The following is a 17,511-nucleotide window of genomic DNA, read 5'->3' on the forward strand; positions in this document are numbered from 1 at the left end:
AAATTTTTTTTTTTTTGACCACTATACTGGACCATTAAATTTTTGGCACATATTATTATTTATATATGTTTTTGCGTCTCATATTTCTCGTCGTTTCTCGTAGTTTGTCGATACGAGACACTTTATATATGAATTTTTTCTTGCTCTTTTATTATATTCTACCTTTATATATGGCTGATGCAGACAAGTGTAAATCTGGGCTCTATACGCAAAAACAAAAAATGAAACTTGTTTGCTATTTTAATGATCTTGACTTTTAAATAGTTTGCGAAAATTTTTCCATTGAATCTTCATGCTCCTGAATTTTGTAATTTTTTTCGATTTCTAAGCTAACACTAACCTCATGAATTTAACACATCCAAATTTACCGTCAATTATTGTCTTTTTATGGGAAGTTCGATAAACTTTCAGAGATAAATTAAAATGATCGAATATATAGTCATAAATAACAAAAAATGTACAAGTTATACAACAATAACTTTATAATGATCTTTCTTTGATTTCTTGTTTAGAAGAAGAAAAAAGCCGGATGATGAGATGGCGTGGTCTATGTTCTGGTATTTTAACATTTTTTATGATGTACGAGCTTTTGCGTCTACAAGAATTCTACTTTTATCATCGACGAATCGTACACTAATAAATTCATTATATTGGTTATAAAGAAGGTCAGTGGAACTAAATATATAAATATAAAATTATTTAAATCAATCAAGTATTTGTGTTTATAGAAGAACAAGAAGCTACGTAAATATAGAAAAATAGTAGACCCGAAGATATTTTATGAGGTTATTTATTGTTATTATTATTTATTTACCCGAAATTCGGTCAAGAATCGTGTGGTTAATTCTAATGTTCTACTCTCTTGCCACTTGATAAATATTCGTATGATGCATTAGAGCATAACCGATTTATATTACGAATGCACCCTTGTTAGACCTTGACTTGATGCATTTTAGTTATTTATAGCTTATGTAGTACCAAATGCAATGCAATGCGTCTCCAGGTTGTGTTTTAGATATCCATCCATAAAAGGTACGGCGAGCATGTGTCAAACGAAACGAGCATAGTCATTATTATTATAAAAACATTAACATATACATTTACGTATTCATTCCGGAATAAACAGTGAGTTCATTTTTTAACCTGCTATTTTTTTATTCTAATTTTTATTTTTTTTTTATTTTCAGGATTACGTTTTTGGATCCTTTAAAATAGAAAGTCTAATAGCATTTGAGGTTATAAAATTTTCAAAAATTTAAAATTTTATTTTATTAATCCTTTATTTATTTTAGATACAAGAATCTTTGTTCGAACCTTTGTACAGTTTTCAAATGGATAACATCAGAATATAAATATCAATAGATCAATGTTATATAATTAGCAAGCGAAGAATACTTTGAAGTCCAATATCAACAAATAATGATGCTAAAAGTCTTATAAGAAAGGACAATTAGAACAAATATTCCAAGACGAGCAACAACTAATAAGTCTTGATTGAACAAAAGTATGAACGAAATAAACATAAAGTACTATCATTGAAAGTTCAAGAAAAAAATTATTTTCAATATAATCGTAAATACTCCAAAATAAAAAAAAATGATGAATTAAACTAAATTTTTGAATACGAAAAATTCATTATATTCACATGATACTTGACAAAAAAATTAGTAACTAACAGGTGTTTAAAAAAATAAATGAACACACTGTACGAACATCCATATAAATATATAGGTAATATGTATAACAAAAAGATAATGATCAATGTACAAAAATTCTAATTCAACACCATAAAATAATGGAAAAAATTTCCGTTTCGTTTGTGTGAATCAAAAGTTTGTAGTTACGTCTACTACCTATATTACAGAATAGAAAGAACTGATCGTGTTAGTAACGTTTTGCTTTTTTTTAGTTGTCCTATACAAGGCATTATAATAATAGGAGAGGATCATGTATAACTATTTTGTATACTACAAGTTTGTACTTGTAGTTCGTTAGCCATCCATGACTGACAATGGGAACCAAAATACAAAAAAAAAATAAAATTCAAGAACTCACACAAGAACATTGCATGATCTAACTCAACACATAGAAAATTGTTGATTTCATAATGCGATACGGTTACAATGTAACTCTTCTTTAACTTTTTTAAGGTAATGGTCGGCAGCGGTAAGGTTCTTTACCAACTGCAGATATTGATCATAAATATCATTATATTCAAATGCAAGTTTTTTTCTTCAATGCAATAGAACGAAACGAATTCAATTATCGCACTGCGAATTTTATGAAAAATTATGATAAAAATTAACTCCTCGTATAATTTAATGTTAATTTATCACACAACACTATGCTAAAAGCTTAGCTAAGCTAACAATCTATAACATAGAAACCCAGATACTTACTTCTAAAAATGAATATTAATGATGTTTGAATATTTTCTTGTTTACTGGAACAACAATTTCATACACAATATAAAAATTTTCTGTACTTTACGTTTTTTTTTATTATTTCTTGATTTATATTCCTTTTGATGATGATGATCATCAACGTTCAAACTAGTTTTTTTATTCTCTCCTTTTATTTTTATATGCGTTACGCCAATGATGAAGTTCAATATGTTTAATAAGCGCACAAGAAAAAGAAATCTCGTCTAATTATTTTATTATTTAGAAATACATTCGATTTAATGATGTCACTTGTATGAACATTAATAATTATAACATATGATCAGTTTCGCAATAATTAACTGAATCAAGTGCAGTGCATACCACACCTGTTGTCTGCTGCTGCTGCTTCTTCGTTCTTTTACGATGATAAGCACTATTTATGTTGATAAATTATATTATATATGATACACTTATATTTATCTAGTTTATGTATATTACACACGAATCTATATGTATGTTACGATGTTGTTTCTCTATAATTACAGAAGAAAAAGAAATAGTTTTGTAAGAAATTGTTTTCACTTGATATGCTTCAGCAATTCTTGTTTTTTTTTTTGATTCAATCATACATATATTAAGTAATCGCAATTATTACAATGTTAAGGTCATTTTTAATAATAACTTAAAACAAACAATATAAATGATTAAAATTGTAAAAATTGCAATTAAACTTAATATATATTTATTTATATTATTATTAATAATTTAAAAAAATAATAATAATATAAATAAAAAATTTTAAAACACTGAAAAAAACATTAGCTTTCTTTTTCGCGTGCAACATGCATTGAGCATTGCAACAAAAAAAATAATAAATAGGTTCACTTTTTATCTTCTTCAAAACATACAACAAAATATTTACCTAGTTTTACAGATAAATAAACAACTTTCATAAAAATATGTTTTTATGATTATTTTAACTATTACTTTTAATTTATATATTAAACATATATATTTATGTTAATATACTTTATTTTACACCTTTTCACTACTGTTTTTGTTTAATTTTATATTTGCTAGTTTGTACAGATTTTGATGCACTCCTTCAATTCTTTTATTATACAATTTTTTGTTTATATTTAATTTTTATAATTATTTATATTTAATTAAACTATTGTTTTAATAATTTTAACAATTTTAATTAGTTAAATTTATTGATGATACACAAACACACTTGTTTATATTTATTAAAATTTTATTATACATAAAACAATAATAATAATTAAATTTATTATTATTAAAATGTTTATTGTTTATAGTAAAGAGTTGAATTTCTGAAGTGTGCAAGAAATGTCTCTGTTATCAGTTGTAAATATTTAAAACACGGTCAAATAAGATTTTTTGTTTACTTTTAGTTGTAGTTTGTATACTAATGTGTAATGTTGTGTTTTTTTTAAAGGGATTGGCTTTTGTTTATGTATTTTTTTTGTAAGATAGAGAAAGATCTCCTCAATTTTTTGAACTTTATTTTTGAATTAAAAGCGAATTATGTTTTTTTTTGTGAGAAAATTCAAAAATATTTGATGTACAAAATAAGATTCGTAAAAAAATTCTTTTGTGAACCGTCTTGCTCAGCGGATTGTGAGACACTAAAAATGTAAAATTCATCAAACAAACGATTGTATAAAATCACATTGTATGCAGTCGTCGTCGTTGTCGTACAAACGTAAATATATTTACCGCCGCGCCGCTGTTTATATACATTATTGGTCTCTTATATACCACGAATCTAAATCTATAGCATATACGAAATATTTTAAACAATATTGATACACATGGCAGTAGCGCGAGATATGTGGATGTCTATGTATGTTAGTAGTGTATCGTGTCTTTTGTAAGCAAGACCAAAAAGTTGTTGTTGTATCTACACGTCTTTTCAATTCATACCTTTTATTCTGTATGTTATATATATTTATATATGTTATATGTATAAAGGTTTAAAAGGAGAGAATATTGTTGGCGTGCATACAAGCGCGTTCGAGTACAAATTGTTTTATATCGCGCAGACTAAACTCCAACCAATAGTTGCATTCTGTATCGAGAACTTTAAATTCTTACAATTAGAATTCTAATAAGATTTTACTTTTCGCTAATTCAACTTTTTTTTCAACATATATAATTTTTTTTAAGTATATGAATCATCATGATTTTTTTATTTAAAACATTTCCTTATAAAAAAATCACTTTGCGACGAAGAATCACGACGACGACATACGCATACAATATACAGAATTGTTGCTAAGTGCATAACTACAACAATATGCAATGATGCATGTTGTTATTGGTAGTGGTAAATAATAATATGCGTTCAAGTTTAAGTACACATTCTGCGTTCGCACAAGAAATAAAAAAAACACGTAAAAAAGAGACGACCTTGATTATTGGAAAAAATTATGTATGCACAAAAGTACAAACAAAATAACAACAAGGCGAGTGTAGTTGGTCATCGTGCGTCTTTCGCATCTTCTTCTACACTTACGTCTTCGTATTAAATTTAAAAAGATTCACAGTTGATTTGTTCTGCTCTTATTTTGGTGTCTGCTTACTCAATTTAATATGAATTTATTCAATTAGATTGAATTTTTTTTTGCTTTGCACCTATCGCCTTTCTGTGGCATGGATATATATGGGACAAATATGATAAATATTTTGTCTTGTTACAACAAGAAGAAGAACATCAACGCGCCGTCGATCATTCATGAATTTATTCATCGTTTCCTCCTTGCTCGTTAAAAGTCGGGAATAACCTTGAAATGATCAACATTGACTTGACATTTGCTGCAATTTTTTTTTCTCAAGTTCTATGATGATTGAGTTTTTTACGGTTATGGAGAATTTAAAGGGCGAAAGATTTTTTTTAGTTTTTTAAAAAAATGAAATAAATTGCTAAAATTGCTAAAATGTGCAATAGGAAAATTTTTTTATTGATCAGTTGATCTACTACTTATAAAAATTTTTATCTGATCTTTTGTAAGCAAAATTTATAATTTTAATATGTTAAATGTGCATAAGGATTTTAAAATTTTCATTGAAAATATTTGGCGGGAATTTTTGAAATGGGTATTGGGCAAAAAATTTTTTGTTGATCAGCTGATCGATTTCTAATGAAAATTTTAATTTGATCTTTTGTAAGCGAAATTTGTTTAATAATATTAAATTAAACTTAATATTGAACACATTCCGCTTACAAAAGATCAGTTAAAATTTTCATTAGGGAACGAAAATTTAAATGTGCATTGGGATTTAATTTTTTTTTAAAAAGTACATTTCCCAATGCACATTTTAAGATTTTAAGTAACTAAAAATCTAATATTTAAAAAAAATTATCAAAATTTGTAAAGGGCTTTAAAATTTATTCTATTAAAATATAATAAAATTTTTCCCAATGCACATTTTTCGAATTTTCCCGCCAAAAATTAGATCCTTAATAAAATAACGTATTACAGAGTAAACTTACAAAAAAATCGTTCAAGAATAATGAAATAAAAAGAAGAATCGAAACTGCTACAAAATTATAGTTCGTAGAAGAATTGGAAGTAACAACCATTAAAGCGACAGAAATTGCTGAGGAATTGTCGCGTTCGTTCATAAATCATCGCACAGAAGAACAAAATTATCATAAAAATGGCAGAGAGAAGAGGATTGAAACCGATAATGGTGATCTATCAGACAGATTATCGTCACACATTTAAATGCAAACACGAACGAACCAAACTAGAAGACGACGAGAAAAATTTGCACAAAAGAATTTATTGAACGGATAAGTAACTCAATTTTTTTTACAACGCGAAAAAGTCTATATGAATTGTTGTAAAAAAATACGCTCTTGTCACTCTCACTCGAAAGAAACTTTAAAAAAAATGCAAACACGTACTCATTTCATAAACTAGTCACATTCGTGCATTGTTTGGTTTCTTGCATCATGAAGTCTTTAGTTACTCGCTCGCTTGCCAGTGACATCTGAGACAAAATGCCAGCAAACTTGCGACGATTTTTGCATACAATCAGGCTTGGTCAAACATTTCAAAGACAAGAGCAATTTTTTTTCAAATGCATGATAAAAATTTTAATATTTCTTTCGCAAAGCTCTGAACTTGCATTTAATCAATTATAAAAAATGAAACTTTATTAGTTCAGTTACGTTTGTTCGGTCGTAAATTCAACAAACGAATGAACTTTTCTCTGTAAATATTTGCATTTCAGCTGAACTTTAAACGTATGAACGAACGATGCATGGCCTGCTACCACAAAATGTCGTCGTTTTTATTGTAGATCTGTATGTTAAGAGAGTGCAAGGAGAAAAAAGTATTTTTTTCAAGTCAAGCAAAAATTTACAAGATCTAATCAGTGATGCATACAAAGTAAAAGTCAACAGATTTCTATCGTTGTGTGTTGACGTTCAGTTAGTGAGAGAACTTGAGTAAGAACAACAAGAAAAAGTCAATGGAAGGAAATTGGAAAAGCGCTTTTATGTTTCAGGTAAGAATTAAAACTTTAAATTTATTCCAATTAATCCAAACCAAGCAAAAAAAAATTTTAAAATTAATCCAAACCTTGCAAAAAATTTTCAGAATTAAATCAAACCAAGAAAAAAATTTTTGGAATTAATCTAAACGAACAATTTTTTTAGAATTAATCCAAACCAAGCAAAAAAAATTTTAGAATTGATCCAAACGAAGAAATTTTTTTTTTTAGAATTAATTCAAACCAAAGAATTTTTTTTAGAAATAATTCTAACCAAGCGCAAATTTTTACAGAATTATTTCAAACCAAGTAAAAAAAATTAGAATTAATCCAAACCAAGCATTTTCAATAAGAATTGAGGTTTAAATGATGTTAATTTTACTCATAAAACCTTTAAAAGTTGAAATTAAACCCCAAAGGAACATTTCAGACAACCATCAAAATTTTCTGAAATCCAGCAAAAACGTTCAAATCGCATGCAACAGCAATAACATTATTTATTCGAATAAAGGCACCAATAGAAGTCGTCGTAATATTATAAAAGTTAGGCATGCAAGATATGAATGCAATTTTCTCCTTACATTAAAGGTCGTTTCAAGGACATTTGATTGCATCCACGTACGAAAAAAGCAGCAACTTACATATTTTTGCCTACACGATTTCTAACAGCGAACAGCAAGGAAAGCACGGAGGAGGCGTATACATTTTCGCAGGCAGTAATGCACACAGACACTCAGTGTGAGTTAAGACATAAATGGAAACAAAATTATTATTATTCTTTTTAGCACATTATCCATTTACAATTTAAAAGGCATTTATTTGTTGTTTGCCACAGTTGCTCACGTACCGACATTTGATGAGATGATTCTTCTTCTGATTCCTATCATATTGTTGTTTGTTCAAAAGTTTAGTTTTGTTTTGTTCACAAAACTCAATTAACTCCGCAGCAATGCTGATGATCAAGTATCGTCCTATCTGCTCGCAAAAAAAAAATGTTGCCGTTATTGCAATCATTAACTTTTACAACGATGAGCTTCAGAAATTAACACATCATCCGTACAATGTGAATGATGGAAGAGACGAGATGCAATTTAATGATATGATTGGTGCAAATTACCGTCATACACAGAAACATTAGATTTTATGAACTTTTTCTGCCAACTTAAGTGGAAAACACATAATTGGCAGATTGTTTTCAGGATTATCGGATTACAAATCTTTCACTCTTTGTTTCATTTTTTTCATTTCAATGATTTTTCTTGAATGGAGACGCCAAGTTGATTGGAAAACGGCGACAGAAAAAAATGGGGTTAACCGTGAACAAAGAAATTCAATTTTCCAAACAAAAATAACCGTATTTTATAATAAAATGTGAACGAATCCTGACCTACCTGACGCCGTAAAAGAGAGTGTATCTACCGAAATTTTACGATGACAGGAGGAGTCATAAAATAAAAATTGATACACTTTGGCGCGCACTGAATTGACTAAAGTGAAACGTGTTGGTACCATCTGACGAGGTAGAAAAAGAAAAAAATATATTTTTATGGACCTGCTGTTACTTTACTATTTTTCCAACACAAAGGTGTTGAAGTCCCTGAACAACTTTTTTTTCTGAACGAGTAGAATCAAAGTTGGTACAAAGCAAATAATTTATTCAAACTTTTATAACCCTAAGATAATATTTTTCTATGCAAATTAGACCAATATTCTCGTATAACTTTTGTATTATCATCATCATCATCGTCTCATCTCCCATCATCAATATGCAGGCAGCTGTGAGGCGCTTTTTTCGTTGCGAGCTGTAAGTAAAAGTGCAACAAGTCCTGTGATATGGGTAAGTAATGAGATGGCAAAAGAACGTTTATCCTTGGAAGTTTCTTTTGTCAATATTATGTTTTGTTATGATTTTAGTTTGCTTTACATTTTTTTTTATTTTCTCGTGTTGGAGATATTCATCATTATTATTACAAGTTGTACAAGTCTTTTGTCGATCCAGACATGATTTGAATTCAATTTTGCTTTATCAAAAGTTTCTCGGAATTATTTTTTTACAAATGTTACAAAAAATATGGAAAAATTCTCATAAAAAAATATGAAAAGAGAAACAATAAAATATAATGGAATGCAGCCCAATTATTTTAATAGACAGAAATACTTAATAAAATAAAAAGGGAAGCCTTATGAGATAATGGTAACTAATGGTGTTTGTTATGGCATCAATGATAGGGCGACTCCCTTGTACAGTAGAAGCCTTTCGAGATATTTTTAACACAAGTAATGCGTAATTTGTAAACAAACAAAAGTATTATCGAGAAACTTTTTTGTGATGAAAAATATTTTTTTGGTTGTTTAACGAAGGTTTTATTGTAATAAAAAAATTATTCTGTAACAGTCTTTGAAAATTATTGCGATTTTTTTTTACAAAAATTTAAATTGAATAAAAAATTTAATTTTTATTTATTTTCTTTGAATTTTAAATTATTAAATTTATTTTCATAAAATTTTGAAGGAAAAATTATTGTTATTTTTTTAATTAAAAATTAAAATTAACTTTTTTTATTTAATTAAAAAAAAATAAAATTATTGATATCAATATTTTTTAAAAATTATTGAAAAATTTATTTTTTTAATTAAAAAAGTTTTTAAAAAGTTAAAAAAATATTTAAAAAATTTTATTTTATTTTTAAACTAAAATTAAATAAATTAATTAATTAATTTAATTCAAAAAAAATCAAAAAATTAATAAAAAAAAAAAATTTTCAAATTTAAAATTAAAATTTAATTTTCTTAACGTCTTTTAAAATAAATTTCAAACAAAAATAAAAAAGTTTTTTTCAATTTGAAAAAAATAAATGAAAAATTAAATTTATTTCGTAAAATTTAATTAAATAATTTAATTTAATTAATTAACTTTTAATTAATTTTTTTATAATTTTTCAAAAAAATTGCACGTCCCTTATTTGTTTTAATTTTATTTATTTAAAAAAAATAATTTTTAATAAAAACTTCTTTAACGATCAATCAAAACTTTACATCCTGATTTTCAAGAAATTTCCATTAAATTTAACTTTTGAGTGTTCAAAAGCAATAAAACTGATAAAAGTGACGAAAAACAACGAGTCCATCCAAAAGTCGTTTTGACAAAAACTTTGTCCATATACTTTTCGCAAAACGACCGGATCCGACAACGACTTTATAATAACCGTATAAATTATTATTATGTGACTATTTCTTATCAGTTGCAGTTTAGATTTTATTGCATGCACATTTCTCGATGTGAAACGAGGGCACAAAACAATTTTTTGCTCATTTTGGTCATTTTCTACTGCGCTTTCTTTATCATCTTATGGGCAACAAAAAAAAAGGAATTGTAAAAAAGTTTGTGATTGTTCTCCGTACATTTGAGTTTACAAGACAATAAAAATGTGATTGAATCGAATATAAATGGGTTCACAATTGTTTTTTACTGCATTTAGATTAATGTAATTTTTCTTGTTAATGTCAGCTTTTCATTTCATTGGCATTGCATCCATCCCCCCATGCACGAAAAAAACAACAAGAATGCAATGTCTTGCATGCAGCGAGGCAAGGCAAAGGGAAAACATGCGAAAGGTTATTCGAAATGGAAAAATTTTTTGTGTCATCTTTTTAAAACAATATTTTTTTATATGTTAGAAGAACATAACGAAGACCGAAGCAAAGGCAAGTAATAGAGAAGCAATGTCTGGCATGGCAATAAAAATGATTTAAATCGAAAATTCAAGAAATTTAATGTCTCTTTCTTGTATTATTATTCACGATTGTGCACTCGTACGTCTGTGCCGGATGATAGATGCTGAAGATGCAAGAAATTTAATTTATTAAGTTCTTTGTGAAAAGTCAGTCAATAAGATGATAAAATGGTCAAGCAAACTGGACTTGTTTATCTCACAAAAACTTTTTTCAGTTCGTTGTCTTCGAAGAATTAAATGGAGACGCCCAGTTCCACAGAAATTTCTTTAATTGACGACCATTTGGTTAGTTAGTCGACAAAAAAAAAGAACATTTTGAATTCAAATTATAAAGTTTTGCCTTGTAAAAACATTTAAAACTTTGTCAGAAATAACAGAGCGAGAGTACTTGCGAACACAAATTAAGTTAAAAAATGAATAATAATATTATACTGCAGCCTGTTGCCTTTCTTCTTCTGTGCAAATATATACGTCTAAGTGGTTTTATCATAATAAAAGTTAATAAATGGAAATAAGTTGTGCTTTATCCTTCGACTGTTTTTGTCCTCATTCGTTTCTTACGCAAGAAATACTCTTTCGAAACTCAACTCAATAAGAGTTAGTGGTTTGGTTTCTTGAAGAAAATGGGAAAAAATGCACTTTGACGAGTAAAAACCTCAAATCTGTGAGAGAAAATGTCATTGAAATAACTTGCTGTTCGGTTCTTGACAGTAATTTTTTCGATTTTTTGCATGTTAGGACTTACAAAATTATTTTTTATGAATTTTTATCTTTGAGAATTTTTTTTTTAATTTTTACATTTTTGAGATTTTTGATACTTGAAATTTAATGTTTACTTTGTTAAAATTAAAATAAAAATAAAATAATAAATCTAATGCTTTATAAAGTTAAATTAAATTAAAATAATTTTTTTTATAAATTAATTAAAACTTTTATTTTTTTTTTATAATTTTTTTATTTTTTCAAATTAATTAAAAACAAATGTAAATAAACATTATAATCAAAATTTATTTAAAAAAATATTCATAATTTATTTCTTAAATTAAAAAAAATAAATAAAAATTTAAAAAAATTATTTTTATTAATTAATTAATTGATTTTTTTGTGAAAGTTAAAAAATATAATAAAAAATCATCTCAATTTATTTTTAAAAACTAAATAAAATTTGTTTGGAGGAAAAAATATTAAAAAATTTATTTATTACTGAATTATTTAAATTTTTAAGAAATTTAATAATAAAAAAATAATAAATATAATATTTTTAAAATTATTTTTTTTTTATTTTTTAATGAAAAAAAATAATAGGTACTTTTATCAAAATTAATAAAAAAAATCAAAAAATTTTTACTAAAAAAAATTATTTCATGATATTTTTTAATAAAATCATAAAAAAATTTTTTTCACCCCTATTTTATATGATTAATTTTTTTTATTTTCTTTCCTCAGCTCTTGTATGCATCAACGCGACACCCATCAAAGCCGAAGTCACTGCACTATTTGTCACATTTAAATGATAGATAGCATCATCATCATAATTTGATCAGAGCAAAAGAGACAGAAAGAGAAAGTCATAAAATTTTCATTTATGCTCTTACGACGTCGAGATGATAAATTCCCTTTTTTCCTTTGATTTATTGTGACATATTGAGTGAAAGAGAGATGCGTCGCAAAAGAGAAATTAAATAATTTAGTGAATTCCTTTGGCACGACGAGGCATATCAGACAAAGAACTTTTTAATGATATCATTTTATCACTCGAATAACAACTTGTTTGATGTTACGGTAGGCAATGAACGATCTTTAATTTATTCTTGTTTGCGTCGTCGACGATGCACATTACACCTACTTACTTGCTTTTGTAATAAAGTCGACAAATAGAAAAGTAGCAAAAAAAGCCGAGTGTAATGCAATGTAATGTTATTATCGTGTTTATTTCGTAGCAAGGCCTTAATTTATCTCCAACTTCGGAGAAGATGCAAGATGAAGAAGGGGAAAAAAGGTAAAAAACACCTGAGGTGATATATTGTTGAGGTGCACCTCAAGAACAAAGTCTTGTAAGGAGAACATAATAAAATGTAATAAAGAGTCAAGTACTTGACTGCATTAATCTCAAAGTTTTATTTTTTTTCTTGCCGCCCGAGCGAAAAACAACAAGGATAAAGACACAAAAACATGCAAAGAGAGTGCAAAGACAAAGTAAAGTGAGTGAAGGCAAAATAACAAAAAAAAAATTCCAACATAAAAAGTAAATCAACACGATAAATAATTAATCTCTATTTAAACATCGCAAACGAAGCGATGAAAGAAAAATAGGACAAGGAAAATGAACTTTGATGAAAGACTTCTAAGCAAGGAAAGGCAACGAAAAGTCTTTTATGCGAGAGAAAAAGATAAGAAAAAGTTCAAAAATTTTTTTTTGCTTGAAACTATAATTTTTTCATCATAAAAAATTTTTATAGAGAATTTAAAAATTTAATTAAACATTATTTTTAAATTTTAATTTTTAACAATAATTATTATTTTATCATTTTATATTTTTAAAATTATATTAATTTTTCATAAAAGAATAAATTTTATTTAAATAAATAAAAATTTTATTTAGTTTTTTTTTTATTTTACATTTTTTTTATTTTTTGAAAATATTTGAAATTATTTTAATAATTTAAACATAATAAATTAAATTTTAAATTTTTAAAAATTTTTTTATTATTTTTAATTTAATTTAATTTAATTTAATTTAATTTAATTTAATTTTAATTTAAAACTTAATTTATTTTGTATTGTTTGAATCGTATTTTTTTTATTTATTTTTTTTTCAAATTTTTAAAATATTTTTAATTTAAATTAATTTTAATTATAAAATTATTTTATGTAAAAATACTTTTATTTAATTTATTTTTGATTTTTAAATTAAATTAAAAATATTACAAATAAAAAAATAAAATTTATTTTTTTTTAATTTAAAATTTATTTTTAAATAACTTTTATTAATAAATTAAATTTCAAAATTTTACATCTGTCAATTCAAAAAATTTCCGTTTAAAAATTTGAATAAAAAATTTTCCTCGCATTTAAATTTTTTTCTCGTATTTTGATGAAAATTTCTTACGAGAACAGCTGTTAGAGTTAATAAAAGTACGTCTCTCTAATTAAATAGACGAAAATAAAATAAAAAAACGTTCGTTCATATAATAACCGACCTTTCACAATAATAATAATAGTACACTCCACTCTCTCGTTCTCTATAATTTTTTAATTAAAATGTAACTTGTGTTGCAAAGAGTCATGAATTTTTTATTTATTTTAATTTCGTTTCATTTTTTTTATTTTTTAACAAAGTAAAAGAAAAAAAGAAGAACATTCTGACGTTGAATAGAGGTAAAAGTACTGACGACCATTACTCTGTACCTTTTATTTTGTTTTTATTTTATATTTTATCCATTATGAATGGATTAATTGCTTCAGGATACGTGCATTTGATGCATTTTAAAACATGTTCGAAGAATTTTTTTGTTTCGCTTCTAACTGACATTTACATTTGCTCTCAAAGAGAAGAAAAAAAGAGAGCGAGGTGAATCGAAGGTTATTTCTCCTCTTTTTATGTTTGATTTATCCTTTTTTTTGTTCTTATTGCATGGTCGTTGCATTTTTAACCCCTGAAGGAGATATCAAGCCGTATGTTCAGTTATTAATTTATTTGTACAAAAAGTTCAACGATCATCCGAGGAGCAATGAGAGAATAGAAAAGAACAACAAATATAATTCAGTACAATTTTATTTTTTTTGCGCAACTAAACTAAAAATGTACAAATATCTCTAAGTAATAACAACAAAGATTTAAAAAATTTTAAAAATGGCTAGAAGAGGAGACGTCAGGTATTTAACGTCAAATTTTTACAAGAAATATGGATGTCTAAGTCCTGCATAAGGCAAGGCAGCGGAGTAAGGTAAAGCAGCATAAGGCGACGCCAAAGGAGCAGCTAAGGGAGCAGCTACGGGAGCAGCTAATGGAGCAGCTACAGGAGCAGCAGCGTATCTAGCAGCAAATGGGAATCCATTGTAGGCAAGAGGAGCAGCCAAGGGAGCAGCTACTGCGGGAGCAGCAATTGCGGGAGCAGCAACTGCCAAAGGAGCAGCTAATCCATTATAATTTCTTGCGAAAACCTGAGAACTTTGGGCTGCTACGACTCCGGGAGCAACTACAGCTGGAGCACTATAAGCAAGAGGAGCAACTACTCCGGGTTTGGCACTTACGGCGGAGATAGCGAGAGCAACTAAGATGATCTAAATTTAAATTGTTTTAGTTACTCCCGAATTTTTTTTAATTTTTTCAGATGAAAACTCACCAATTTGCACATTTTGATTGATTTAATAATTTTTAGACAAGTGAATTACTTGAAAGGTGATGATTGTTTGATATCAATTAGTCGATTGTCATTCCATTTTATACCAAAGTAAAAAACACACAGAATACAAAAGACGCACCAAATCGACTTTATTACATCAGACGTAAAATTACATAAAGTACCTACATATCTACTAACTTGCAACACATCAGTTCGCGACAGTCACTGTGCAAAAAAAAATGAATGAAAAAAATTTACAAATTCAATCCGCATTTATTTAAATAATACTAAAATGTTATAAAAATTGGAGATTTCAAATTAATTATTGGCATCACGTTTGCCCGTTAACTATCGATTTCAATTATTTTCTGTGTGGCGCGTAATGGTGACGAATTTGTGTCACAATTTGGAACAACGAACAATTTTTGGGCATTGAACATGCCACGATCGAATTTCTGCGATGAAATACACAAAAAAAAAGTATCCGCAAGGTGAATAAATTTTATCAATTTTATTGTGTACTTTTTGAGGTAAATATTTGGCATAAAATTCAGGTAATTTTTTGTTGAAAGTAAATTTTTTATTAATTAATTATTGATGTGGTAATTTTACTTAATGAATTAATTATTATTGGCGGCGAGTTGCTTGATAAAAATCAGTTTTATGGGAAATTGTTGAGTGACCTTGAAGGAATTTTTAAAGGGATTGAATTATTTTTTTTTTTTTTTGTAAATATTTTTGAAAGAAAATAAAATCTTACATAATTTTTAATAATTATTTTTTTAAAGATTATTTTATGAAAATTAAAAAATAAAAAAAAAATTAAAATGACTTTTTTTAAATAATTTTTTTAACAAAAAGAAAGTTTAAAAAATATTAAAAATTAAATTTTTAAAAATTAAGTTAAGTTTCAAAATTAATTTTGTAACAATATAATCTTATTTGTTTTATAATTTTAGTAAAAAATGAAAAATATAAATAATAATAATATTTTTATTTTATTTCTTTTTTATTTTGAAAAGAAAAAATAGTTGATAAAAAAATTATTTTTTAAAAATTAATTATTTTATTCTGTTGTTAAAAAATTGCATAATCTATTTTTATTTTAATTTAAAAAAATCATAAAATAAATTAAACAAAAAAAAAAATAAATAAAATAAAAAAAATACTTAATTAATTTAGAAATCATTAATTAAAATAAAAATATTTCATATTAATTTTCAAAAAATAATATTGATAAAAAAAATAATTTTTATTAATTTCAGTTAAAGTAAAATAGTTTAATTGTTTAATAGTTTAAAAAAATTGAAATAATTAATAATTTTTATAATTTGAAATGGTTTTTAATTTTTTATTAATTTTTTATCAAAAATTAATTTATTATATTTTTTTTTAATTTTAATTTAATTTCTTATGAAAATTTAATATTTTTTATACAAATAAAAAAAAATTAAAACAAAAAAAAAAAACAAATTTAGATGAAAAGTTTAGACTAAATTTCATCAAAATTGCCAAATTTAATTGTAGACAATTTGTCGCCCCAAAGCCTTCTGTCAACTGTAAACATTTCCTTTGAATATTCATTAACGAACTTTTTCTTTCGCCGTACCTTTTGTCCACACCTTTTTCTGTTTCTTTTCCTCACACATTTAAATTCACCGAAAATCTTTACCGTTTCTAAGAGACGGCAATTTTCCCATACACAACTCAAACGCCGACACTTTCCTTGTACCTTGACAAGAATTTCTGCTTAACAGTTTCAACCACGAACCATTCAAAAATTTCTCCCGGTCGTGTATGAATCGCACAAATACCAACACAAATAAATTTCGTACCGTACGGCGCACAACTACAACGTTATGATTTAACCATGAATTGAAAATCATAAATCACTCGCAACATCAATAAATTTCCAAGTGTGAATTTCTTGCACTTTCTGTCAATTTGTCACTTTGCTTCGATTTATGATTTGTGATTTCTGTTAATTGAATCTCTTGGCTTTTGCCCACGAATGATTGCCCTACTTTTCACTTTTTATTTACATATTTTTATTAGTATTTGCGTACACAAAGTCTGTACGAGATATATTTTTTTTTCACTTTCTTCGCTATATTTAGATAAGTTATCTAAAAATAACACAATTAAAAATGGGACAAATGCACTTACCTTATCACTTGATTTGTCTCCGATGATCTCCTGCGCGAAATATTTCGGAAAATTACACTTTTTGCTGTATTTTTCTGCTCTCGTTGGAAGGTTCTGTGGTAAAAATTCATCAATCAAAGAGCAAAACGGAAAATTATCGCTGTGCACGTAGGTCGTGTAGCGCTATACACTCATCGATTTGTGGTACACATAATAAAATGAGAGATTTAGATAAAAACACGTAAATTTGACGATGTCAATAAGACGAGAAGGAAATTAAAAGGAAAATTGTCACTTTGACGGGGAAATTCGATCATACGATATTCGATTTTTCACTAATTTTCACAATTTCCGAGATTTGTTTTTATTAAGCGGACA

The 17,511-nt window shown here is 26.3% G+C and overlaps 2 protein-coding genes across 3 annotated transcripts in view; both read right to left on the bottom strand.

The window, feature by feature from the left end:
* Nucleotides 1-17,511, bottom strand: part of LOC134834920 (ecdysone receptor) — a 113,279-nt gene extending 95,768 nt beyond the window's left edge. For both annotated transcript variants that reach the window (XM_063849847.1, XM_063849999.1), the window contains exon 1: nucleotides 17,155-17,511. The gene's annotated coding sequence lies outside the window, so the exon portion shown is untranslated. The remainder of the gene's footprint in view (nucleotides 1-17,154) is intronic.
* On the bottom strand, nucleotides 14,537-15,087 carry LOC134835202 (glutaconyl-CoA decarboxylase subunit gamma-like). Its single transcript, XM_063850109.1, has 2 exons — nucleotides 14,989-15,087; nucleotides 14,537-14,926 (listed from the first exon to the last, which is right to left on the bottom strand). The coding sequence occupies exons 1-2, from the start codon at nucleotides 14,998-15,000 to the stop codon at nucleotides 14,537-14,539; spliced, it is 402 nt and encodes a 133-aa protein (XP_063706179.1). The 5' UTR covers nucleotides 15,001-15,087.

Source organism: Culicoides brevitarsis, chromosome 1 (assembly GCF_036172545.1).
Source record: "Culicoides brevitarsis isolate CSIRO-B50_1 chromosome 1, AGI_CSIRO_Cbre_v1, whole genome shotgun sequence".
Lineage (NCBI taxonomy): Eukaryota > Metazoa > Arthropoda > Insecta > Diptera > Ceratopogonidae > Culicoides > Culicoides brevitarsis.